Source organism: Castor canadensis, chromosome 13 (assembly GCF_047511655.1).
Source record: "Castor canadensis chromosome 13, mCasCan1.hap1v2, whole genome shotgun sequence".
Taxonomy (NCBI): domain Eukaryota; kingdom Metazoa; phylum Chordata; class Mammalia; order Rodentia; family Castoridae; genus Castor; species Castor canadensis.
Window position 1 is genome coordinate 15,025,567 of NC_133398.1, and position 27,215 is coordinate 15,052,781.

Genomic DNA, 27,215 nt, shown 5'->3' on the forward strand with positions numbered 1-27,215 from the left:
TAGTTGAATAGTTTTGATTGAGACTCTATGGACTACAAAGCCTAAAATCAGGCATCAGATGTCACATAGACAGTTGGAGATAGGTGAGTCTTGAGTCAAGGAGAGCATTCAGGATGGAAATACAAACTTATGAAATAGTCACATATCACTGATGTTTGAAGTTATGCAGCTCAGAGCCAGAGCCAGAGGCAAATGAGACTGGGCTCTGTAGAGGCTAGAGAATGGGCTGAGATGGAGCAGCTGGAAGTAGGAAGCCAAAAGAGGAACTGAGTGAGGCACAATGGCTATGTCAGATACTGCTAATAAGACACATACAATGAAGATTGAGGATTGGCTTTGGGATCTAACAATGAGAACTTTAAGGGAACTTTTTCCATGGGGTGGGTGTGGCCTGAGTGCCACAGTCTTCACTTGGCTAGTGGAGGAGAGAAGTTGGAGGTAGTAAGTTGGAAGTAAGGTATAAGTTGGAGGTAGGTGTCTGTCAACACCTCTGAGGATTGCACTATTGAGAGGTATAGAGAGGCAGAGCCAAATTGTGAATCAGGGGACTGTGAGTGGCTACGGTAAGGTGGGGTAGTCAGTAGTATATTCTGGTAGCCTGAGTTGCAAAGTTGGAGTTTTAGAGGGAAGAGAGAGAATGATGTGGAATGGCAGTAGGAAGTAAAGGGACTTGCTTGAAAGCTTCTGGAGGGGAGGTTGGTGGTCTTTGGGATTTGCCAATGTAAGGGTTGGGTACTGGATGGAAAGTCATGTCATAGTAGGGGTTTTCCAGAGTGGCTCAGGGATTGGAGGTGATCCTGGAGCCCTGGACTTCCTGTGGCAGTAATAATAGGAGCATCTAGTATTTCTTGGGCTCTATCATACACCTTAAATACAGATCTTAAGTCATCCTCCCAACTGTCCTTTGAGGCAGGTCCAGTAATTGTCGCCATCTTAAGTTCAGGTAGCAGTTGACAGAAAATGTTACCCTACTAGTCACACTATTACTAGCTTCCAGAGCTCTGTGAACCAGGCTCATATTCTTTCCTGTCCATGAAGCCTAGTATATGATTTTACAATGATCTAGCGCCAAAGTTACTGTCCATTTAATTATAGATTCTACTTGGGTTTCAAGGTAAGTGGGCTTTTGGCAGACTTGCTCCTTCCTCCTTTCCTCCTTTCCCACCTTCTATTAGTCCATTCTTCTATCCATCCAGGCATCATTCATACTTTCAGTTAACCCAGCACCTTGTGTGTTCCATCATTAGGCACTGGGTGTAGGAGAGAGATGAATCAGACAGTCTCCTTCTGAGAGCTCTCAGTCTGGTTGGAGTTGGGGCAGGCCCAGATAACCAAATCAATGCAGGGGTGGGTCTTCAGAGAGGAATGATTTAATGGCAGAAATGACTCAGCCCAGCAAAAGCCCTGGCACTTGTCCAGGCCTGGCCATCTGCACTATACACTGCTTTTCCCTTTGCAGAGTGTATCTTAGCCAGGTGCTACTCCTGCTGGAAGACCCTGGGGCCTGTCTCACTTGGGAAAATTGGGCCCAATTTGATGGAATTCATTTTCTCACTCATAGTTTTTTGAGAGCCTGGACTTAAACCATTTCAGACAAGCTGCAGTATATTTATGCTTTTTATGTCCTCTTATGGCAGCTCAATAGATTAATTTTGTCTTATAAATTGCATTTTGCCTCCCCAGTGTTTTTATTTTCACTGATGTACCTTGGTGTTCTTCTCAGTTGCTTGGCTAACTTTCAAGTCTATGGTTTTATTTTTCTTTCTCTTTGCCAGTGCCTACAACTCAGCCTCTTGTGAGAACAGCCTACCAGGACAGCCCAGATGAGCAAAAAGGAGCTAAAACTATACCTTCTGCCCAGAGAGACAAGGAAGTGGACAATGACCAGCACACAAGCTTTGAGACTGGTCAGAACTCAATTCCTATGCATGTTGAATAACTACTGGGTGCCAGGCACTGGGCAAGGTGGTTTATGTCAAAATTCTTAGTAGACCTACAAGAACCCTCTTGAGGCATAATTACCATTCCCACCTAACACATGAGGAAAGTCAGGATTTAAAAAATGATTGACACAGGGTCACTCAGCTGCTAAGGAGGTGGTAGAGTCAAGGTACACAGGATGTCAGCTGGAGCTAACCAGTCCTTTTGTCAGATCATTCCATTAGGCAGTGCTTGTGTTCAGGTGGTTCAGCATCAAAAGTTCCAGTGTCTTCTCTCAAGGGACCTCACACATTAAGAACACAGACATCACAGCAGCCATTAGCTTACAGTGTGGTGCCAGCTATTGTTGAGATACGCACAAAGTTGGTCTCTGTCTGCCCAGGGGCAATGGATTGGGGAAGAGCCTGCTGCTGAGATCAAGTTTATGAGATTTGTCACAAGGTCAGTGGGGATGGTGTAGAGATTTGAGTGTGGCCACCAGCAAGTTGTATCCCTTCCCCCTCCTTTTAAATTATGAAGCATACAGATTTGCACAAAGGATAATATAACAACTACCCACATTCCCATCCAGCCAGAGTGAGCAGCTACTTCATTTTCCACCCGTATCTCTCTTTTTCCCTTCATAAAAAAACATTGTTCTAGATCTAATTTACTCTATAAGAAATCAGGATCAGAGATTTCAGGAATCCTAATTCTGTTGGAGGGTAACTATGGGAACACCAGTCTCTGGGGAAAGACTGAGCTGTGAGCCCTGGTTCCACTGGTATGAACTTTCCCAAGATCAGCAGTTAGTGTGGTGAACATGGTCACATGCTTCTGGGTGTCTGGACTTTGAGGAGAAAGCTACTGTAACAGTCAGCAAAGCACCCTTTAGCCGAATTGTGGAAAGTCTTAGAACTAAAATATTTTTTTATAATTAGTCAGTGACTAATAGAGACTTCTGGACAGTTTCCCTTTTCCTGTCAATATTCCCTTATCACTGAGCTGCTATCGTCTTTCTGAAAGTACATCTAGAAGGTGGTGTATGTGTTGCCTCTGCCTCAACTCCCCTTTTAATTGCTGCTTAGCTGAAGTTTCATCCTGTAGATTCCTACCTAAGTTTCACTTTTCATGGGTGTACTTCCTGAGCCCCCTAAGGTTTGAGGATTCCTGTTAGCTTCCACATCACCACTTGGTGTTGAGTTGACTTGCTCAGCCACTGCCCTGCTCAGGGCTGGATGCTGTGTTTCTTCTTCAGGAGTCCCTAATAGGTACTAAGTGATAAAGGATATCATCAGGCATTTCTGGCCTTCCCATTGAGGGTTCAGAGCTGTCTCTCTTCGCTTATATGCACCCTGACACAAGAAACCCCCATTGTGAGAGGGTTGTGTCAGGAGGCAGCATTCAGAATGTCAGAGACAGGCAGCTTAGTTTTGACGAAAGGCTGTGCTTATGCTCATCATTAGCTTCTGGCAGATTCTCCAGCTCTTGAAGTCTTGACCTCCCTTTTTGTTAAATGGGGATCCTGGTGGTGCATTACCAGGTTGCCATATATGGACAACACCAGTGAGGTGTGTAGCAGGTGCCAGCTAGTGTTCATATGTCCTGAGATCTTGGTCAGCCTGCAGGTTCACATGCATTCTACAGCCTATAATCCTCCCTTCCCCACACCCTCCACACAATGCTGCTTACTTGAACAATGGAAGCAGCTCCTTCAGACCTTTATTGAGGGCTGCTGAACAGAGAACTCTGGCCTTGAGACTTGCATATCCTGGCCTTGGAGTCTAAGAGTCAAATCTTCGCCTCTGATAAGTTGCAAATTGCTGCAGATTATGGACTTTGAGGGCACTTCTCAAATCAGAACTATTGAGTGTGACGTGTCAGGATGATGTGCTTGTTGCATTGATAGGAACAGAGTTTAAAGTGTGAGTATGAGAGTTCACACCCTTCCGGACACCAGGCCCTGGTGGTAGTCTTGACTTAGATATTGCTGTGACAAAGTGTGGGAGTAGATTGTAGCAAAGGATATACTGACATGATGTATTTGATTTTCAGATTCTGAAATTTACCCACCTGATGACCTTGCCCTGTTACCAACATGCAAAGAGAACCCTGAAGACTTTCAGAGCCCCAGTTCTTTAGCTACTTACTTGGGTTCTAAGAGTCAGCTTTCCGTTAAAGTCAGTGTGCTTGAGACTGATCAGTCTGAGGACACTGATATCTCAAATGATACAGAATACCTAGAACAGAAAATCCATGACTTGGAAACTGAGCTGGAGGGCTACCGGAACTTCATATTTCAGCTTCAAAAACGGTCCCAGTGCAGCGAGGCCATTATCACAGTTTTGTGTGGGACAGAAGGGGCCCAAGATGGCTTGAACAAGCCCAGAGGCAGCACTGATGAAGAAGAAATGACCTTTTCAAGTTTGCACCAAGTACGATATGTGAAACACATGAAAATCCTACGTCATTTATCTCCAGAGATGATTGATGGCAGGATGTTAGAGACCCTCAAACAGCAGCTGGTAGAACAGGAGTATGAGCTACAGAAGGAACAGAATTTGAATTTGCAACTTTTCAGTGAAATCCATAACCTGCAGAATAAGTTCCGAGATCTGTCACCCTCAAGGTACACCCTACTCCACTTTAAGCCTGCAGTCCTCCTATGTTGCCACTAGGCAGGAGCCTGTGTGCTATGAAGAAATTCCGCTCTGTAATGATGGGTGGTGGGTGGAGTGTGTCCTAGGGAAGGCTTTGCCATGGAGTTCAGGCAGCCAGGCCCTGTGGAAATGTGAAATGTGAGGTCACAAAGTATAGTTCTGCACACGTGAATTTAGGTAGGAGTCACGCGCCCTCTGAAGTCGGCAGGGCAGATTTTGCCCTCCTCAGATTGGGACTCAGGGTAAAGGTTTCATACCAATCACTTGGTGAATTATAGTGCTTTAGCTGAACTGCAGTTTTTATTCTTGAACTCTGTTACTGCCTTTTGCTGTGCTGTGGAACTAAAACTGATGTCCTAGGCAGGTTGGGAGGAATATAAATATTTCTGTATCTTTACCCTTTAAGGTCATCTTAGAGAAATAAGCCAGTGTTGAAAGAGAAAAATTCTTAGGTCATGGGGATAATGCTGTATGAGTATAAAGATATACAGTTTTGCTTCATGAAGTATGGCAAAAATAGGGTCATTTGTAAAGTTGACCTTCATTTGTCACTAATTTGAGACAAACACATTGTTCTGAATTGTCAGGAACCAAAGTGAATTTTTCAAGATTTCCCAAGCAGTGGATTGAAGGAAATTTGTATTTATTGAGGGGCTGTACTGACAGGCACTTTCCTAGTTAGGAACTTTCTTTTTCTCCCCCTCTTCCTTCCTTGCCCCTTGGGGTACTTGTTTTTATAATTCAGAGTATTGTTTTTGAAGAGCGTATGGAAATTAATTGTTCTCCAGAGTCTTTGCCAATCTATACTTTAATTGGGGGGCTTATAAGGTTAAAAATATTGCAGAGGAATATCTGTTCTAGCATTTTTTGGTATTTGAACTCGAAGAAGGAGCGACCTTGTAGTTTCAATTTTTCTAAAAGTATATATACTTATACAGCTGCAGTCTTTTAAAAATTGTGCTCTGTCATTTTTCCAATTAGCATTAAGGTCACAAAAATTCAATTCTAAAATGGCACAAGCATTTTCTTTCCCTTTTTATCAGATATGATTCATTAGTTCAGTCCCAAGCCAGGGAGCTCTCCCTTCAGCGGCAGCAGATTAAGGATAGCCATGACATCTGTGTCATTTACCGTCAACACATGAGCACCATGATCAAGGCATTTGAGGAGCTGCTGCAGGCCAGTGATGTGGATTGCTGCGTGGCCGAGGGTTTTCAGGAGCAGCTGAATCAATGTGCTGAGCTCCTGGAACGACTGGAGAAGCTGTTTCTCAATGGTGAGTGGGGTGAGGTAGTTGAGTCTTAGATACGTCGGTGACTTGTTCTGGGCCTTGCTTACCTCCTGCTCCTCTCTGCATGGATGAGGCGGCAGGAGAATTGCACTGGCCACTTCCATATGCTCCTGGTCTTTCTTCACTGTTCCAGGCTGGGGTCTAATTCAGATACCTCAGAGGCCAGGCTGGAAAGGTACAGGGGTGAAGCCAGTCAGGAGGTGCTGTCCTCAGCACTGGCTATGTAGTCGCCCATTGTTCTGAATTTTCTAGAGAATATGGGAATTAGTTTTTGGGGTGCGTGTGTGTGTGTGTGTAAAGTTGGGGGGAGTTTTAAATGTTGGAAACAACAACGAAAAAACTGTCCAAACAAACAAAATTTGCATCAGTTAAAAAATACATCCAAGAGTCAGGAGTGCCCAGAGGAATGATGGGAAAGCAAAACAAAACAATACACCTTTGTTATGTGCTAGGTGTTTTTCTAATTTATTTTTAAACATATTTTTAACATATTAATTGTACACGGGTTTTGTGGTGGTGTTTATATAGATACATACAACAAACCTTAATCAAATTCAGCCCTCTATTATACTCTCTTAATCCCCCTCCTTCTTCCCCACCTTTTCAAAACAGTGTTTGGTAGGCTTCATCATCCTGTTTTCACACATATCTACATGAATATATGTATATGTGTGTGTGTGTATATATATATATATATATATATATAAAATGTATTTTGATCATGTTCACCTCCCAGTACCCTCTCCTTTCCCCCTTACCCCTCCTGCTGGTTTCTCCCTCCAGACAGTCCCCCTTTTAAACTTATGTCCCATTATTATTATTCTTATTTTAGGTCTAGACTCTGCATATGAGCAAAAACATATGACATTTGAATTTTTGAACTTGGCTTATCTTGGTCAAAGTGATGATTTAGATAAGGAATTTCACTCATTCCAATTTTATTCTTTATGGCTGAATAATACTCCATTGTGTATATCTACCATATTTTTTTGTATTCATTCATCAGTTGTTAGGCACCTAGGTTGATTTCATGGCTTAGGTATTGTGAATAGTGCTGCTATGGTGTGCAGGTATCTCTCTGGTAGGTGATTTATACTGTTTCAGATATATGCCGAGGAGTGGTATAGCAGGGTTATAAGGTAGTTCTAGTTTTAGTTTTTGATGAACTTCTATCTGATTTCCATAGTGGCTACACTAATTTACATATATATCAGCAGTATATAAGGGTTCCTTTTTCTGGCATCCTCACTATGTGCTTGGTATTTTAGCAATGTTATTGCAATAAATTTTCAAGATAATTTTTTGAAACTATAACAGAACAACCATATACCTTTCACTTATCTCTGTCGGTTGTTAGAATTTTGCTGCATTTGTTTGTTTTCCCTCTCTCTCTCTCTCTCTCTCTCTCTCTCTCTCTCACACGCACACAGCTTCTTTCTGAAACCCATGAGGGTGGATTGACCATATTCTGACCCTTTCCCCTAGTTCTTCAGTGTGCGGTGCTTCAGGTCACGGACATTCTCTTACATACACATGGCACTGTGACAAAGTCAGAGCAGTATTATCTAATATATTATTACCTAACATATAGCCTATATTCAGGTTTTTGTAATTGGTGTAGTGGTGTCTTTCATGGCAGTTTTATTCCTGATCCAGATTCTAGTCCGCACGTTACTTTTTTGGGGGTGGTAGTGCTGCAAATGGCACCCAGGGCCTTGTAATTGCTAGGCAAGAGCTCGACTGCTGAGCTACATCTGCTACACACCCCTCCCGCCACTGCCCCCAGTGTCCTCACTTACCTTTAGTTGTCATTGTCTCTTTGGTCTTTAATCTGGAGTCCCTCCTCACCCTTCTCTCTTTCATGACATTAGCATACTTAATAGGTTCAGGCTAGCCCTTCGTTTTGGGGGTTATCTGTTGTTTCCTCATAATTAGATTTATGATTAGGTTAGATTAGTTATACACTTTTGACAAAAAGCCTACATGATCATGTTTTGTTCTCACAATATCATCAAGGAGGCATATAATATCAGTTTGTCCTTTTGTAGTGATATTAGCTTTGATAAACTAAGGTGATGTCTGTCATATTTCTCCATGTGAACTACATTTTCCTGTGTGACAAATCAATAATTAGTGGGGGTACTTTGTAACTTTGTAATAGTCATTTTCTCTTCAGAGTTTAACCATCCATTGATGATTCTTGCTTGAGTCATGTTTCTGTGATGGTGGCAACATGGCATTTTTTTCCCTAATGTCATCATTCTTCCTTTATTACTAGATGGCAGCTACTAGAGAATGCATTCTACATTAACCACTTTTTATTTGTGTATTTGTTATTTATTTTATTACCAATATAGGCTTATTGATTAATTTATTCAATGGACTATTTTCCATTCTGTCATACATACTGTTGTTCGAATTGTCTTAGATTTGCTAAGCTGCTGTTACGTTTGACATGTTGCCATCTTGTCAGGAGCGCTTCCTTACGGTGTGACACAATAAAATGTTCCAAGCTTTTGTACTTTCCTTTTCTCTGAGTCAGCCATTTCTCTAAATAGCCTTGGTTCCTTTTAGTGGAGAATGCTATTTAGAAACAAGACTCAGTGCTGGGTGTGTTCATACCTACTAGGATGCCATTATTTCTAGGCCTTTGTCAGGTAGAGCTGGTGTGTATGTATATGAGTGTGTGTGTGTATAAATGTATAATTTATTTTAAAAATCATGAATTCACAATGCTACCCAGTTCAAATACTATCCCACCACATTTGCATTTCCCTCTCCACCAATAAGAAGCCTGGCTCTAATAGCATCAGTCTATCTGCTGATTGCTCATTTCTATATTTGCAAATGATTCCAGAGTCACTGTAACCATACCACCATAAGAAACAAACCTACTAGAAGAGTATAGGTTAATGTATAGTTCTTTTTATTTTTAGTCTACGGATACATATTGAACTTAAAAGTTATTTCATTCTTTGCATTAGTGGTGATGTTACTCATTTGAAATACACTTAATTTCTTCCCATTTGTATTCAATTTTAGGGGATTAAAAAACCCTATATCCTTGTTGATTTAATTTAATTGTTAAAATTTGAAAAATATTAACATGACTGCAAAGTCAAAATTTTTGCCCTTTTAGCTGAATGCTAGTGCTTCATACCTGTAATCCTAGCTACTCAGGAGGCAGAGATCAGGAGGATTTGCAATTTGAAGCCAGCCTGAGCAAATAGTTCACAAGACCCTTTTTTGAAAAACCCTTCACAAAAATAGGGCTGGTAGAGTGGCTCAAGGTGAAGGCCCTGAGTTCAAGCCCTAGTACTGCAAAAAAAAAAAAAAAAAATTTACCCTTTTTAAAAAAATTGGCTTTATGAAGTCTTTGTCTCACATATACTAGGCACACAGTCTGCCACTGAGCTGCACCACTAGCCCTTAAAGTCATTATTTTGCCCCTCTATATCCTTAATATTACTTTCTAGTCTCCTTTCCCTCTTAAACCCATCAGCATTGGGCTCTTAGTCATCTCGGCCCCTCCACTGACATGGATTGCTTAAGTCACTGACAACCACAACTTTACCAAATTTAGCCATCAATTTTCAGTCTTCACCTCAAAGTACAGCAGTATTTGACACAGTCCCCCTACCCTGTGGTGAGATCCTTTGCTCGCTTGACTTCTAAGAGGACTCCATTTAGAGTTCACTTCTTCCAGCAGCTCACCAGCTGCCCCTTTGAACTCAGCCTTCAGCAGGGGTTCTGCAAGGGACCAGTCCTCATGACCTAGACTATTGATGCCTTCACCTGCCTGGCCCCTGGGCTTCTACCCTTGTCCCACCATAGTCCATTTCCTCCATGGCAGTCAAACGACCTTTTAGACATGTAAGACAGATCAACGTCTACTTAGACATTGATTCCACTCAGTGCAAAGTCCAGATAAGGACCTGCAAGTCCTGTGCCTCACCAGTTACCCCCAGGGCTCTGATCTTATCTCCTACCAGCTACACTGACCTTGCTGTTGGTCTGTCAGGCCTAAACAGGCTCCTCCTTCAGAGCCTATGTGCTTGCTTTCTCTTCTCTCCTCTCTCATCCCTTCAATCCTTTTCTCAGTTGTCATTTTCTCAGGGAGGTCCTCTCTGACAGTTCTGTATAAAATAACAAGGTGCCCATACTCCATTTTCTCTACCCTGCTCATTGCCATCTCCCATGCTATCTATTTGCTTGGCAGTAGCCTCCCTCGTTAGACAGTGAGCCCCATAGGGTGTACAGGTGTTGTCTGGTGTGTTCGTTGCTGTAGTGCTAGGACATAGACATCTACATGTAATTAATACTTTCTTTATTCATTTATTCATATGTGCATACATTGTTTGTGCCAGTTCTCCCCCCTGCCCCCCTTCCTTCTCTCACCCCCCCTCCCGTTTACAGGCAGAACCTGTTCTGCCCTTTTCTCCAATTTTGTTGAAGAGAAGACATAAGGAATAATAAGAAAGATAAAGCGTATTTGCTAGTTTAGATAATGATAGCTATACAGAGAGATTCCTAGCATTGCTTCCATGCATAAGTGTGGTACAACCTGAATTGATTCATCTCTACCTGACCTTTTCACTAGTTCCTGATCACCTTCCCATATTGACCTCTGTCGCATTAAGGTTTCTGTATTAGCTCCTCTGCAGTGGGGACTTCAAACACTTTCAAGTTTTGGGTTTCCTGCCTATCCCCATACCTCCCATATATGCTGTCCCCATAGCGTGTGACCCAAGTTCAACAACATTGCTGCCTTTGCCTTAGATCTCAAGTCCACATATGAGGGAGAGCATATGATTTTTGGTCTTCTGAGCCTGGCTAATCTCACTCAGAATGATGTTCTCTAGTTCCATCCATTTACTTGAGAATAGTAAGATTTCATTCTTTTTCAAGGCTGAGTAAAACTCCATTGTGTGTAAGTACCACATATTATTAATCCATTCGTCAGTAGTGTGGCATCTTGGCTGTTTCCTAAACTTGGCTATTGTTTTTATTTATTTATTTATTTTTAATTTTTATTTTATTCATATGTGCATACAATGTTTGGGTCATTTCTGCCCGCTTCCCCCGCCCCTTATCCCCCTCCCACCCCCTCCCTTTCCCCCCTACCCCCTTGCTAGCCGACAGAAACTATTCTGCCCTTATTTCTAAGTTTGTTAAAGAGAGAGTATAAACAATAATAGGAAGGACCAAGGATTTTTGCTAGTTGAGATAAGGATAGCTATACAGGGAGTTGACTTGCATTGATTTCCTGTACATGTGTGTTACCTTCTAAGTTAATTCTTCTTGAACTCACCTTTTCTCTAGTACCTGTTTCCCTTTTCCTATTGGCCTCAGTTGCTTTAAAGTATCTGCTTTAGTTTCTCTGTGTTGAGGGCAACAAATGCTATCTAGTTTTTTAGGTGTCTTACCTATCCTTACCCCTCCCTTGTGTGCTCTTGCTTTATCATGTGCTCAAAGTCCATTCCCCTTGTTGTGTGTGCCCTTGATCTAATGTCCACATATGAGGGAGAACAAACGATTTTTGATCTTTTGGGTCAGGCTAACCTCACTCAGAATGATGTTCTCCAATTCCATCCATTTACCAGAGAATGATAACATTTCGTTCTTCTTCATGGCTGCATAAAATTCCATTGTGTATAAATACCACATTTTCTTAATTCATTCATCAGTGGTGGTGCATCTTGGCTATTGTGAATAGTGCCACAATAAACATGGGTGTGCAGGTGCCTCTGGAGTAACCTGTGTCACAGTCTTTTGGGTATATCCCCAAGAGTGGTATTGCTGGATCATATGGCAGATCTATGTTTACATTTTTAAGAAGCCTCCATATTTTTTTCCAGAGTGGTTGCTCTAGCTTGCATTCCCAGCAGCAGTGTAAGAGGGTTCCTTTTTCCCCACATCCTCGCCAACATCTGTTGTTGGTGGTGTTTTTGATGATAGCTATTCTAACAGGGATGAGGTGAAATCTTAGTGTGGTTTTGATTTGCATTTTCTTTATGGCTAGAGATGGTGAGCATTTTTTCATGTGTTTTTTGGCCATTTGAATTTCTTCTTTAGAGAAAGTTCTGTTTAGTTCAGTCGCCCATTTCTTTATTGGTTCATTGATTTTGGATGAGTTTAGTTTTTTAAGTTCCATGTATATTCTGGTTATCAGTCCTTTGTCTGATGTATAGCTGGCAAATATTTTCTCCCACTCTGTGGGTGGTCTCTTCAGTTTAGAGACCATTTGTTTTGTTGTGCAGAAGCTTTTTAATTTTATGAAATCCCATTTGTCCATCCTTTCTCTTAGTTGCTGAGCTGCTGGGGTTCTATTGAGGAAGTCCTTGCCTATACCTGTTACTTCCAGAGTGTTTCCTGCTCTTTCCTGCACCAACTTCAGAGTTTTGGGTCTGATATTAAGGTCCTTCATCCATTTTGAATTGATACTAGTATAGGGTGATAAACATGGATCTAGTTTCAGTTTTTTGCAGACAGATAACCACTTTTCCCAGCAACATTTGTTGAAGAAGCTGTCTTTTCTCCAACGTATGTTTTGGCGCCTTTATCAAAAATAAGGTGGGCATAGCTGTGTGGATTCATATGCGGGTCCTCTATTCTGTTCCACTGGTCTTCATGTCTGTTTTTGTGCCAGTACCATGCTGTTTTTATTGCTATTGCTTTGTAATATAGTTTGAAGTTGGTATTGTGATACCTTCAGCATTGCTCTTTTTTTGCTGAGTATTGCCTTGGCTATTCATGGTCTCTTGTGTTTCCAAATGAACTTTAGGGTATATTTTTCAATCTCTGTGATGAATGTCATTGGATTTTGAGGGGAATTGCATTAAACATGTAGATTGCTTTTGGTCATATAGCCATTTTTACTATGTTGATTCTACCGATCCATGAGCACGGAAGATCTCTCCACCTTCTGTAGTCTTCCTCGATCTCTTTCTTCAGGGGTTTGTAGTTCTCCTTGTAGAGGTCATTCACATGCTTTGTTAAGTTTACTCCTAAGTATTTGATTTTTTTGAGCCTATTGTAAATGGAATTGTTTCCACATATTCTTTCTCAATTTGTTCGTTGGTGTATAGAAAAGCTAATGATTTTTGTAGGTTGATTTTGTATCCTGCTACCTTGCTGTAGCTGTTTATGGTGTCTAGGAGTTTTTGGGTAGAGTTTTTTGGGTCTTTAGGGTATAGAATCATATTGTCTGCAAGTGGGGATATTTTGACAGTTTCTTTACCTATTTGTGTTCCTTTTATTTCTTCTTCTTGCCTAATTGCTGTGGTTAGGAATTCCAGGACTATGTTGATTAGAAGTGGGGATAGTGGGCACCCTTGTCTCTTTCCTAATAAGGGAGATGGTTTCAGTTTTTCTCCATTAAGTATGATGTTGGCTATAGGTTTGTCATATATATCCTTTACAATATTGAGGTACTTTCCTTTTATTCCTAGTTTTCTTAGAGCTTTTATCATGAAGTGGTGTTGGATCTTTTTGAAGGCTTTTTCTGCATCTATTGAGATGATCAAATGGTTTTTGTCTTTGCTTCTATTAATGTGCTGTATAACATTTATAGATTTGCATATGTTGAACTATCCCTGCATCCCTGGGATGAAGCCAACTTGGTCGTGGTGAGTGATCTTTCTGATGTGTTGTTGGATTCGTTTTGCCATTATTTTATTGAGGGTTTTTGCATTGATGTTCATTAAGGAGATTGGCCTATAGTTCTCGTTTTTGGAGGTGTCTTTGTCTGGTTTTTGGGATGATTGTAATATTGGCTTCATAAAATGAGTTAGTCAGTGTTCCTTCCCTTTCTATTTCGTGGAACAGTTTAAGGAGAGTTGGTATTAGTTCTTTAAAGGTCTGATAGAATTCAGCAGAGACTCCATCAGGTCCTGGACTTTTCTTTTTTGGGAGACTCTGTTGCTGCTTCAATTTCATTTTGTGTTATATAGATCTATTCAGGTGATTAATATCCTCTTGGTTCAATTTTGGATGGTCATAAGTATCTAGAAATTTGTCCATTTTTTCCAAGATTTTCAAATTTATTAGAATATAGATTCTCAAAGTAGTCTCTCATGATTTCCTGGATTTCCATGGTGTTTGTTGTTATCTCTCCTTTTGCATTTCTGATTTTACTGATTTGGGTTTTTTCTCTCCTCATTTTAGTCAAGTTTGCCAGGGGTCTGTCAATCTTGTTTAGTTTTTCAAAGAACCAACTTTTTGTTTCATTGATTCTTTCTATGGTTTTCTTTTTTGTTTGTTTGTTTCTATTTCATTAATTTCAGCCCTTATTTTCATTATTTCTCTCCTTCTGCTTGTTTTGGGATTTGCTTGTTCTTGTTTTCCTAGGAGTTTGAGATATATCATTAGGTCATTGATTAGGTCATCAATCTTTCTGTCCTTTTAATATGTGCACTCATGGCTATAAACTTTCCTCTTAGGACTGCCTTTGCTGTGTTCCATAGGTTCTGGTAGGTCATGTTTTCATTTTCACTAACTTTGAGGAACCTTTTAATTACCTCTTTTATTTCATCATTGACCCATTGATCATTGAGCAATGTGTTGTTCAGCTTCCAGTTGTTTGCATGTTTTCTACTGTTGTTTTTGTTGTTGAGTTCTAGTTTTAATACAGTGTGATAAGATAGAATGCATGGGATTATTTCTATTTTCTTATATTTGCTGAGGCTTTCTTTGTGCCCTAAGATATAATCAATTTTGTAGAAGGTTCCATGGGCTGCTGAGAAGAATGGATATTGTATAGAAGTTGGATGAAATATTCTGTAGACATCAGCTAGGTCCATTTGATCTATGGTGTGATTTAGTTCTAGAATTTCTTTATTGATTTTTTTGTTTGGATGACCATCTATTGGTGATAGGGAGTATTAAAGTCTCCCACTACCACTGTGTTGGAGTCTATATAAGCTTTTAGGTCCTTCAGAGTATGTGTGATGAAATTGGGTGCATTGGCATTGGGTGCATATAGGTTGATAATTGTTATTTCCTTTTGGTGTATTTCACCTTTTACTAGTATGGAGAGTCCTTCTTTATCTCGTTTGATTTGTGTAAGTTTGAAGTTTACTTTGTCCGAGGTGAGTATTGCTACTCCTGCCTGTTTTGGGGGGGCCATTGGCTTGGTAAATCTTCTTCTACCCTTTCACCCTAAGCCAGTGCTTATTTCTGTCGATGAGATGGGTCTCCTGTAAACAATAGATTGTTGGATCTTCCTTTTTAATCCAGTTTGCCAAACGGTATCTTTTGATGGGAGAGTTAAATCTGTTAACATTTAGTGTTAGTACTGATAGGTATGTGGTGATTCCTGTCATTTAGTTGTTTTGGGGTTTGATTGTGTGCAGCTGAATCAATGTTACTCTCTATTTTCTTGTCTCTTCTTCTCCTATGGTTTGGTACTACCTGTCCTTTCATGGTTTTGTTTGCTTTCATTTCCTGTGTGCAGAATTCCTTGAAGAATTGTTTGTAGTGGTGGCTTGGTGGTCATATATTATTTTAGTTTTGCTTAACATGGATACTTTTATTGCTCCATCTAGTTTGAATGATAGTTTTGCTGTGTAGAATATCCTAGGGTTGAAGTTATTTTCATTCAGTGTCCGGAATACCTCACTCCACACTCTTCTTTCTTTTAAGTTTTCTATTGAGAAATCTGCTGTGATTTTGATGGGTTTACCTTTGTATGTTATTTGTTTTTTCTCTCTTACAGCCTTCAATATTCTTTTTCTATTTTCTGTGCTTGTTGTTTTAATGATAATATGTCGTGAGGTAGTTCTATTTTGGTGAAGTCTGTTTGGTGTTCTGGAGACTTCCTGTACCTGAATGGGCATACCTTTCTCTAGATTTGGGAAATTTTCTGTTATTATTTTGTTGAATATACTACGGATTCCTTTTGTTTTCACCTCTTCTCTTTTTCAATGCCTGAGATTCTCAGGTTTGGTCTTTTGATGGAGTTGGTGAGTTCTTGCATATTCCTTTCACAGGTCTTGAGTTGTTTGACTAACAGCTCTTCAGTTATTCCTTTAATTTCCATTTCATCTTCATGTTCTACGATTCTGTCTTCCACTTGCTCTAGTTTGCTGGAGTGGCCTTCCACTGTGCTTTGTATTTCTGTTTCATTCTTTTTTCTGAGGTTTTCCATATCATGGGTCACTTCCTCTTTAATATTGTCAATTTTCATGTTTAATTCATTTATCTATTTATAGTGTTCTCTGTTTCACTTTGGTGTATATTTAGGGCTCCTGTGAGTTCATTTATTTGTTCTGTGTCTTCTCATATTCTTTATTTTTGGTGTCTTGGAATTTCTTGAGTGCCTTTTGTATGTTTTGGTTGGCCATGTCTAGTTAACATCTCCATGAAATTCTTGCAGGATTTCTTCTTTCAGGGTGTTCTTGTAGGTTTCATTGAGTTTCTTGGCATAGTTTATCTTTGTTTTGTTGGAGTCTGGAACTGGGTATCCATTTTCTTCATTTCTCTCTGAGTCCTGTATTAAATTATTTTGGGAAGAGAATGGTTTCCATCCCCTTTTCGTCTTCCCATCGCTCCACTTGGTACTGTATAGCTATGTTCTTGGTGGTTTCAGTCACCTGGTTTCTTTCCCTTGGTTTCATTTTGTTTTGTGAGTGTGTTGGGCTTTAGGTTAGTGTACGTATGCTATTTCTGTCCCTGGTCTGTGTGTAATTTAGTATTAGCTAACTCACAATAGTAAAACTAATAAAACAAACAAAAAAAGAAAACCAAAGAAATCAACTGGGAGAAAAGGACAACCACATACAGACAAATAAAGAGGAAACAAAATAAACAAACAAAAAGAAAAAAATTCCAGGTTCAGAAACAATAGAATTTCAGTCTTAGTAGTTCTGGTGTTACTCCTTCAGCATCCAGTCCTGGTGTTGGTATTTAAGCAGAGGCTCTGTCTTAGTCTTGCCAGGTGGTTGGGGAGTCTCACCAGTTTTCTTTCCTGTCTTACAGCAGCAGCTGCTTAGTCAGCTCCTCGATCAGTGAGGTGTGAGTTTGTATATTGTCTTCAGGTTCTAGAAAACAGCTCTGTAGCCCACCAGCCATTTTTCTTTGGAGTTGGGTTTTCGCTGTGTTGGTTTATTGGGGGCTTGTTTCTTTGCCTTGCCTGTTTTCTCTGGGGCAAGGTCAGAGATCCTTCAGTCGGCTCCCTGCTGTCAGCGTGTTATGATGATTTGCTGATTGTTTTTCAATTTTGCAGCATCGTTTGACTTTGGACATTGCTCTCTGGCTCAGGAGATGAGCTTTGTGGACTGCTACCTGCTCTGTTTCAGGCAGTGGCTTATCACCTGTCTGCTGTCAGCCCTTCTGCCTTTTTGGTCTTTGTTTGTTGAAAGTTCCCATGGAGATCAGCTCTTTGCTCCTCTCCCCCTTTTCCAGTGTGCTTACAGTACCCTGCCCCTCTGCTGTGTGTTCCTTTTCAGTTCCTTGTTTATTGTTCAGGTGTTTTTTTTTGTTTTGGTTTGGTTTTTTTGTGGGTCGGGGGTCAGTCTCTCCAGGGGTCTGTGCTGGTTTATCCCAGGGGTGTCTGTGGGAATACCATGTGATGCTTGCTGCTCACCTGTTGGTCTGCTGGATGTCTCCCAAGCAGGTTTGGAGCTGGAGTCTGGCAGCATGGGAGCCCTCTTGTTTTCTCAGTGTAACGTGGTGTGGAGAAGCTTTGTATGGGCTGGGGGTTCGGGGTGTTGAAGTTTTGATTCTTCTTGGTGCTTTTTTTCTGTCAAGTGTGGCTACAGCATCTCAGCAAGATTTATTTATGGAGCTCATGCTGTCTGCTTCTGCACTCTAGTCACCATCTTGGATCCTCCCTTGACACTTGGTACATAGTTTTTGAGAGAATGAACAAATGAGTGAGTAGATTAATGAATGAATCCCAGTCTTACAGTGATGGACAGTGTGGTTTCATGAGAGGAACTCATTCATGGTCATTTATGGAGTAAATGGCAGAGCAGGGATTTCAAATAAGATCTCTGGACAAAACCAGGTAAAACCAGGTCTACTTGTATTTCTCATAGAATCCAATATGTTATTTGATTGAGACTTGGAAGTGTGAGGTATTAACCCAGTTTTACTGATGATGAACTTGGGGTTTAGGAATATCATCTTACATATCTAAGCATGGTGGGTCTTCTGGTGACAGATACACTTATTGGGTTGGGCTGGCTAGATTAGAGCTCTGGCTTCCCACTTATAAGTTGTAGACCTTTGAAATGTCATTCCTTGCCTCAGTTTCTTCACCTGTAAGCTCAACATTCTAATTCATGGGATTGTCCTAAGGATTAAATTAAATAGTGGGTGTGAAGCTTTGGCTCAGTACTTGGTATGTGGCTCTCATATACTCAAGTGTTCGTGTTATGGCAAGTGTGGGGCAGCGTTAACCCTCAGAACAACCCATTTGACAGGTGAGGAGCTTGTAGTATCCAAGGAGAGTGTGTTGCTCAAAGGTACAACTCACTTGGAAGAACCAGACTTTGATTCTCCTTCTATCTTCATGCATGCAAAGTGGATGTTCCAAGAGTGTCCATATATGTGTATCTTAATTTCGGCATGGAGCATGGGCGAGTGTGCCCATCTGGGCCCAGTCAGTGCTTTTCCTGAACCTGATTTTCCTACTACTAGTTCCATAGGATTTTTGAGGGCTCCCTACCTTTATAAAAACCTGCTTTCAGGGCTAGTGGAGTGGCTCAAGTGGTACAGCACCTGCCTAGCAAGTGAGAAGCTCTGAGTTTAAAACCCAGTATCACCACACACACACACACGCGCGCGCGCGCGCGCACACACACATACAAAACCCAATAACAAACAAAAAATTAACTTTCTTCTGCTTCCTGTTTTCCAAATAAGCTACTTTTTATCTTATTCATGTGGAAATAACTGGGAGGCTGATAAAGCTGTGTCTTCCAGACCTGAGGCATTTCTTTCTGTCTGTTCTTCCAGCAGCCCCCACCTGGGACCTGGCAGTGGGAGCATGAGGGAAAGCATCTCTGGTACTAGCTGCCCCTCCCTCACCCAACCTCCCCTTGATTTCCTTTTCAGTCAGTGACTTTGATAAGCTCAAGGAGATCCCACTTCCTTTTTCCTGTGGGTTCAGAGGCAGGAACATTTCAAACTTAGCAGACAACACAAACATAGAACTTCATTATCTTCTACAAAAGGCATGGAAATCCCAGGGACCCAACAGCTCCTGTTCATAGAAAATAGAAAGTAACGTGGAGGTAGGTCTTGGGTGCCATGTAAGGAGTCTGGCTCTTGAATTATGAAATGAGCTTACCACAAAGTAGTTTTATATTTTGAGGCATTTGCATGGCGTGAGTTCTTAAAAATTTAAATATAGACTTAAAAATCAGTGCAAAACATCTTTACTGTGAAATGACAGATAAGCAAATGCTACTATAATTGTATCATTTATACAGTAATACATGAACACCCTGGAGTTTATATGCCAAGACCTTATTATAATACATGTGTGTATTTTTTATGGAAATGAGACTGTTTGTAACCTCCTCCTTTGTTCGGTTATAGATGATAAATATTAATATATACTGTAAGTTTTAGTAGCTGCAGAGCATTCTTTTGTATAATGTAACATAATTTATTTAATCATTTCCCGTTACAGGGACATTTAGGTTGTATTCAGTTTTGGGCTATATGAAAAACACTATATTGGAATCTCTGTGCATATCCTTCCTATTTTTTCATAATATTTAATTGGTAGACTCTAAGAAATAGGATAATAGTGTGGTTCCTTAATGCTTGTAAGTGGTAGAGCTGTGATTTCTCCCTAACTCCATTAAATTAGGGATTCTACTAGGGTTTTGGAACTCTACAGGATGTTGTGGGTATATGCATTTTTCTGAGGTGAGGTCTACAACTTTTAGATTCCCCAAGAGGACTGGGACCCAAAGTAGATCGGGAACTGGTATTGCAACCAGCTTTTCTACCATATCATTCATGGTGCCTCCCAAGAGCAGTTGCATAAATGAGGATGGTGATAGTATATCTTGGGTATTTTGGAAGAAGGTACTGAGGCAGCTACAAGGAAGACTGAGACAGCCCTCAGTGAGTCACACAGTCCCAAGTTTAGCTATATGAAGAGAAGACAGTTTTAGGAATCCCTCTCTGTGGCATTCCTTTGCCTACAGAGATGAACTCCAAACACATATTCCTTCTCAAGGTCTTCCACAGTCTGCCTTTTCAGCCTACTACCTTATGATGATAATGATGGAGAAAACAACCAGGAAATGAGGAAAGCTGGTTCTCATCCAATGTTTGCTATATGCCAGGCATTGTTCTTAGCTCACGAGGAAGAATTATGTATTACCCTCATTTCAGATGAGGAACAAAAAGGTCAGTTCACTTGTTCAAGGTTGCACAGGAAGTGGCAGAATCTGATTGGGATCCCAGGCAGTTTTCCATAGACTGTCCTCTTAACCACTATGATATTATCTTCTCATACCCTTTGGAGTTGGTTACACTTGTCTTATGTGTCTGTGGCCCAGTCACAGTGTATTCTAGTTCTGCATTCTGTTCAGACCAGTCCCTTTCCTGTCAAGGTTGTCCTCACTCTCCACTTGTAGAAAGTTTGCCTTTCCTCCGGGAAACTTTCATTGCTTACCCTGAGTGCAAGCAAGATCTAGTTCCTCTTCACTTCTGAGTTGTCTAAAGTTCACCCGTGGCCTTCATGTCTGGCCTTGTGATAAAGGCTACCACAAGGATGTTGGGGCAAGAAGAACAGGCCTTCAGAGACAGAGATCAGAGTTCATACCCAGCTTCATGGATCATTTTCTCCTTTAAAGGTTGGATTTCCTCTATGGAGACGGTGACAGCTATCCCAACATAGTTGTTTGTAAGGATTAAATGAGATTATTTAAAATGTCTGATGTCCTCTTGGCAAATAAAGGGAGCTCGGGAGGTGACTGCAATGGTAATGGGTATGTGAGTTATGTTAGATTCGTGATCCAGGCAGATCAAATGGAGGATTTTGACTCCCAGTTACCTCTGGTATCTGCCCTCCTCAGAGCCCTTTAGTTGCTTCTTGCCTTTATAAATGTTTCTTCCTGCCTCAGATATACAGCTCTGAAGCCAGGCATTTTGGTACATGTCTATAATCCCAGCATTTGGGAGGCATGGAGAGTTAGAGGCCAGTCTAGGCTACATAACAAGACCTGGTATCAAAACAAACAATAAAAAGATACAGCTTCATTCTGCCGCCTTTAACTTTCTCCCAGCAGCACAGGCTGGATTATTCTTGTCTCCATCTGCCTCCCAGTCACCATGTGAACTCACCAAGGGTAGGGTGACTCCTTGTTCATCTCAGTGTCTCACCAGACCCCTGGGAGGAGCTCTGTAAATATTTACTACCTATTCTTGGTGGAGTGGAAAGGAAGAAGCATTGGGAGCATACAAGGGATACCAGGCTGTGTGATTTGAATTGAACAATGAGGGATGGATGGGTTTAGCTGAGGAATTCTATTTCAAAGAGGCATTGACATGGCAGCAGTGAACAGGGTATATCATTGTGGAGAGGACACTGTCACAAGTCCATGTGCATAATGGGCTTCTAACTTGGTCAGACATGGAGGGGACAGCTAGATGGTTTTCGTTCGAAAACCCCCACAACCCTCTCCACTACCACAAACTACACAGCTTTTGGGTGTAGCAACACCTAAGAGGAGCAACATTTGCATGCCATGCATCCTAAGCTTTTGGAATAGCCTGACAGATGGTACCGTGTTACCTGTGTGGAGGCATTTGCACCAAGACATCTAGTGCATCAGTTGTTATGATCTCCCTGTGAATCCCACAATAACCATTTGTCATTTAGTCTTTAAAAAACCCTGTTGTGATAAGGGAATGCATGGAATGCAGTTGTTTTGAGTTATTGCTGGCTCTACTAGTGTCTTTTATTTGAAAAAGGGGAAATTCGTGCTGCTCATGACCTCAGGACACTTTTTTTTTTTTTTTTGAGTGAAGAGCAGAGGCTTAGTAAGTAGAGAGGAAAAGAGAAGAAAAGTCCCATACTGGAGAGGTCTCAGGAAGGCTGAGCCCCTCAGGGCTCTTAAGTGGTCCAGAATTTGTTTGAATGAAGGAGAGGTCTTTGATGGTTTTAAGATGGGTTTATGGTTAGGAGATTCAGCATACTTACAGTTTGCCCAAAACCAAGGGTGCCACCCTGTGTGTTCCTGAAGGAAATGTCTCCTGAAGAACAGTGATCCCCCCAGGAAGCAGGGTATCACCTTGCTGTCTGCCTGTCAGTACCTGTGTAACCCTCAAGCTGTTTGGAAGGCTAGACTAGACTGTCAGGTCAGTATTATTATCAACTGAAAGGTAGTAAGCAGCCCCATTGTAGGCATGCACAGAAAATGCTGATGGAAGAAGCCGTTCTCTAGCAGACATTTGTCCCTGCTCACTAGAGATGGTCTTTGAGCACTGGACCTTTCAGTCAAGGTGTTAAAATCTGACCTGATCACATGTGGATTTACCCCTTGCAAAGGAATGTAGAATACTGAAAGGTGGAGACCTGAGAGTACTCACTGGTAACAGATAGAGGGCTGCCAGCCTCTGTCTACCTTCCAAGAAACCACACTCCCACACTAGTTTGGCCAGGGTGTGACCAAGAGGGTTCAGGCATAGGTTTGTGATTACACTAACTTTAAGAACACCTCTACCTATCTTGCTTAACTATAAAGTACAATAAATTGAGTGGAAACATTTAGCCCCAGATAGTGCACTTCTTTGCTGGGAAGTGGAGCTACTAACCCTGTGCTTAGGGGATTGCTGTGAAGCCTAAAGGAGACAAGCGATGTTAGAGAACCAGGGCCAGGCACCTGGTCATTCGGGCCCATTTGACTCTTTCCTGGTGGTGACAGTGCCCTTCATCAGAAGGCGCCTTTCAGGCCCTTGTTATGTTACATTGGCTCTTGGTGCCCAGGTGGCAACCTGGTAAGGTGGAGAGGGCACCTAGATGGCCATGCTGGGCACCCTGTGAATTGAGGGCCGAAGCACGAGGCACAGCAAATGAGCACACTTCAGTGATCCTTTCCCCATGCTGCAGCGCTTGAGAACTTTTCCTTTTAGAAGTAGTTTTGAAAATCATCTGTGTGGGTGCAGTTTAATTATAGGCTCATTTCTCAAGTGCAGCTAGAGAAGGGTTTGTTTTTTCTTTAGCCATGCGTCAGTTTCTTCAAAGAGCTCATCCCGGGCTGCAATTTCCAGACTTCTGAAGTATTTTTAAAATAAAGTTGTTAGTCTTTTTGAAATCTGGGCTCTTGCTTCTTTTCAGAAAGCAAAGGAACAGAGCGGAGCGTCTCTTGCCCACCAACACCCTGAGCTTTATTTTGTTTTCTTTTGTTATTTCTTTTACTCACTTCTTCTGCTGTGGACAGTGGCTTTTTCAGCTGCACTCGAATACTCTTTTCCCTGGTAATCCCAGTTTCCAGAGTCTTTCCTAAGGAAATAATTTAATGCAGAGAAAGCCATATGCACAAAGATGTTTGTTTCATTTATTTATTAAAATGAAAATGTGAGGATGAGCTAAGTGTTGAATAAGGAACTGCAAAAACTGTGGTACATGTATGCCTGTGATGGAATATTAGCGTGCTCATTAAAACTGGGTTTTCTAAAGCAAACTGTGCAAGAGAAATGCTTAAAGAACTTTGTGAACAAATTAAGTCACTACAGCATCCTCTCTGCCCATATATGTGGAAGGAAGAATGGGAGGCAGTCCAGGAACGGGTCTGCAAGGGCTCCCGGAAGATAGTGGGCTTTGTGATTCTGCTACCTGTTTCCTGTAATGAGCATATATTCTGTTAGTATCAGAGTTTTAGGAAAGGCAAAGAGCTGCACCCAGCAATGCCATTGTAATCACTTTGTGGGTTCAGGACTCATGCCAGAGCAGTGATGATGCAGACATCTAGGGTCTGAACTGTGCTTCCAATATCCAGGTTGCCGTAAAGAGTGTTTAAACAAATAGAGTGGTGCCTCTGTAAATGTGGGAGCAAGAAATTATTAGGAAACACTTGAAAATATTTCCCTTCTTTCTTGATGTTGTTTCTGGTTCTAGGAAAATCAGCTGGAGTGGAACTGAGTCCTCAGAATGAGCCAATAGAGAGGTGAGTGTTTAGTATTTATGAAGAAAACTTTCTAGGACTTTCTGGTTTGGTTTACTGGCCAGCCTTTTTAGTATTCCAGCTCTCTCCCATTTTGTCATTTTCCTGCTTCTTGTAAACAAGACACAAGCTCCTACAGAACTGACAATGGCTCAAGTGGTAGAGTGTCTGCCTAAAACTGACAATGGCTTTGCAAAACCAAGAGCCCACATAGCATGTCCTGCAGCCTTCATTCATTAATTTCAGGTGACTCGTAGCATTGCTGTTAAGTGATTTGAACCAAATGACATATTCCTCTGTTGGCTTCTGGGCACCAGCAGGATAAAATTAACTCTTTAATCTGGCATTTGAGCCCTTCTCAGGCTGACCCATCTTCCCACCCTGCCCCTCTGGCTCACTTTCCCGTCCCATCATGTACCCTGTCTCATGCTGCAGTCTTACCTGGATCCCTGTTCTCTTGACTGTGGTAGTGCATTGTACACTCTGCCTCCTTCCTTGGAAGCTCATTCCTCAGAGACAGCTGGAGTGGAAATGAACCTGACATTCCCCAATGCCTTGCTTCTCCACCACTGATCCCAGGATCAGTTATTCTTGCTGTGGCACTTGGCACATAGTTTTGTGACACTTACTGCATAGTATTATAGTACTCTCTGCACTCATTCTTCTACTCCCAGAATCCTCAAAAGAGGACAGGAGCTGGGTAGAATTAACTGGATGTTGGTGTATGTCAGCTGCTGCTCTAGGCCTTTTAATTTATTACTTCTGGCCTTTCAAGGGGAGAATTTTCATTCCCATTTTCAGATAAGGAGCATATGGGTTAGAGTTGCATACCAGCTCTTGAGGGGCAAAGCTGGGACTTGAACTTGATTCTGTCATACTCTAACACCTTGCTTTTACTGTTATTCTGTGTTGTCTTTTGAGGGCAAAGACAATGCATGAATTGTATACTTTCTTAGGCTTGCGTTTGTGACCCACTGAAAATGTCAAGATCTTGCCTTCCTCTGTTTACATTTAAAGGTTTTGAATACTATCAAAAGAGAAGGGGTACCTGCCTTCTTTTTGGGGATGTAGCTCTTGGACCCCTGGGGGTTAAAATGAAGAAATAAGAGACCAGTCTAGGACGCAGAATCTTAGTTTTTATTGGCATCACAAAGGTTACCAACATCTTTACAGGGAGTAGGCTGGGAGGCACCACAACTCATTTTAATCAGGGCTTCTATGAACTTAAACGAAATGGTCCTTCTCCTTCTGCAGTATCAGCAACTATCCCTCCCAATTAACCCACTACTTCTGCCCTTATAACAGATCACATCACATTGGCAGGCAGACTGTAAAAGAGGACAAGGAAGGCTTCCCAAGTGAGGCTTATCAGGAGAGCATCTGTGCCTGAGGCAAGGGAAACATGGCCCTTTAAGCAGAGAGGCTGGCCTAGGGAGAGGCACTCTGGAGAGGCAGGCTGGCACATTGGGCTGGTCCACAAAGGCCATGTTAAGCATCCCAACACTGTTCTACAGGAAGAAGGGAGCCTTTCAAAGAGGGAGTACCGGTTATCAGACTGAGTTGGAAGGAAGCAGAGAACCCCTTTTTACCCTCAACAAATGTGTCAGACTTGTCTCTTTTCCTCTTGTTCCACCCTTTTCAGCTGTAGCTTAACACTCATGGGTCACTGCTGAGCTAATTAAATGGGTGCTCTTGCACTCACTGCACTTTTGTAAGCCAACAGCAAGCTCAGGCATCCATCGTGCTGTCTGAGCTCAGTTGCATCTGTTGTTTACCTGTTAATGAATGCATTGCAGCATCTGAGTCCTTTGCTCTTGTCTGAGCTTATGAAGAATGACACCAGCCACTGACAAGAAGTAATAGGAAAAGTGGGAGAGAAAAGAGTTTAAATTAAGGAGCTTATCTATAATGAAGAGTCATGTGGGTGCTTCATAGCCTACAGATTGTCTTTCCTCATGGCTTAGGTGGTCCTTGGGAAACACAGGTTAATAACCAGATGATTGCCAGAATGTTGCTATTGGGACCTACTTGGGGACCACAGAGGTTTTGAGAGTTTTAAATCCTTAAGGCCATACCATGGCTGTGGCTGGACTCCCACATTCTGGGGCCTTTGAGCCAATAGGCCTGGGTCAGATCTGAGTAATGCTGCTTATGAGCTGAGACAGTGGCTGGTTTATGGTGAGCCTTGACCCTCCCAGCTGTAGGGGAAAATAGTACTCCCTTCCTCAGAGGGTGTCTGCGAGGACCAAGAAAGATCCAAAATGCTTGGGACAGAGCAGTACTTGGTACACAGGACCCTCTCTTGGGTCATTCCCCTATAAGCCAAACTGTGAGACAGGCATAGTCCCCTCACTCCCCCTTCTTCCTTAGCTCCAGACTCAAGCCCACAGAGTCTTTTTTATTTTCAGGATGTCATTGCCTAATGTAGAAAAACAAAAGGACTGATTGAAGTTGCACATGTGGGGTACTTACAAAAGGAAAGCAACTTCAAGTGTTCTTAGGTCATGCTTGGGGTCTGAGTGTGGGAAATGACTTATTTTTCAATCCCAATGATTAAGGACTGATGAAGACAACTTAACCTATCAACATATTTTACCCGAATCTTCGGAGCTTTCTGCCTGTCATGCTTTGTCTGACGATGACATGTCTGAGAAGTCTTTCCTCTCACGAGACCAGAAGCAAGACGGTGAGACTGAGAAGATGCCAGCAGTGGCGAGCTGTTTCCCTCAAGGTAAGTGAGGCCAGGTTTGACCGTAGTCTGCTGTCTTCCCTTGGTAAGCAGAGTATGGTGACATTTGACTGTTTCTGTGATGAAAAGAGATCATTGAAGACCAAAGCTGCTCACATTGTGTCAGCTGTGGTTGAGGAAGCTATGGTGGTGAAAGTGTCAGTGACTTGGGAAAAGCCATTGTTATTTTTTAAATGACAGCTTTATATGTGACTTGCCAATCCTATGTGTTCTTCTCAGAGGGGTGGGCTGGATAGCACTGGAATTGGGCAGTGCAAGTTTGGTTCACTTACTTTTGTTTCTTTCTGCTCATTTCAAGGTAGGGTCACTTATGAGCCCTCTTCTGCTGTGAGCTGTACGGATGCCCTGGGGTGCCCAAACCCCATTCTGATCATTTTGTATAAGTACAGAATTTGTAATTCTATACATCTGCTGTGTTTCTCTTTAATGTGACCCTTGGCTGGTTGGGTTAGGCCCTTTGTCTT

At 41.7% G+C, this 27,215-nt stretch overlaps 1 protein-coding gene across 10 annotated transcripts in view; it reads left to right on the forward strand.

Moving 5' to 3' along the window:
• Cdk5rap2 (CDK5 regulatory subunit associated protein 2) overlaps nucleotides 1-27,215 on the forward strand; it is a 215,737-nt gene that overhangs the window by 156,263 nt on the left and 32,259 nt on the right. For 9 of the 10 annotated variants that reach the window (XM_074051141.1, XM_074051145.1, XM_074051143.1 and 6 more), the window contains 5 exons: nucleotides 1,776-1,907; nucleotides 3,976-4,549; nucleotides 5,624-5,856; nucleotides 23,957-24,005; nucleotides 26,561-26,733. In XM_074051141.1, the coding sequence (XP_073907242.1) occupies nucleotides 1,776-1,907; nucleotides 3,976-4,549; nucleotides 5,624-5,856; nucleotides 23,957-24,005; nucleotides 26,561-26,733 (1,161 nt within the window). The remainder of the gene's footprint in view (nucleotides 1-1,775; nucleotides 1,908-3,975; nucleotides 4,550-5,623; nucleotides 5,857-23,956; nucleotides 24,006-26,560; nucleotides 26,734-27,215) is intronic. The other variant, XM_074051151.1, reaches the window with a different exon arrangement.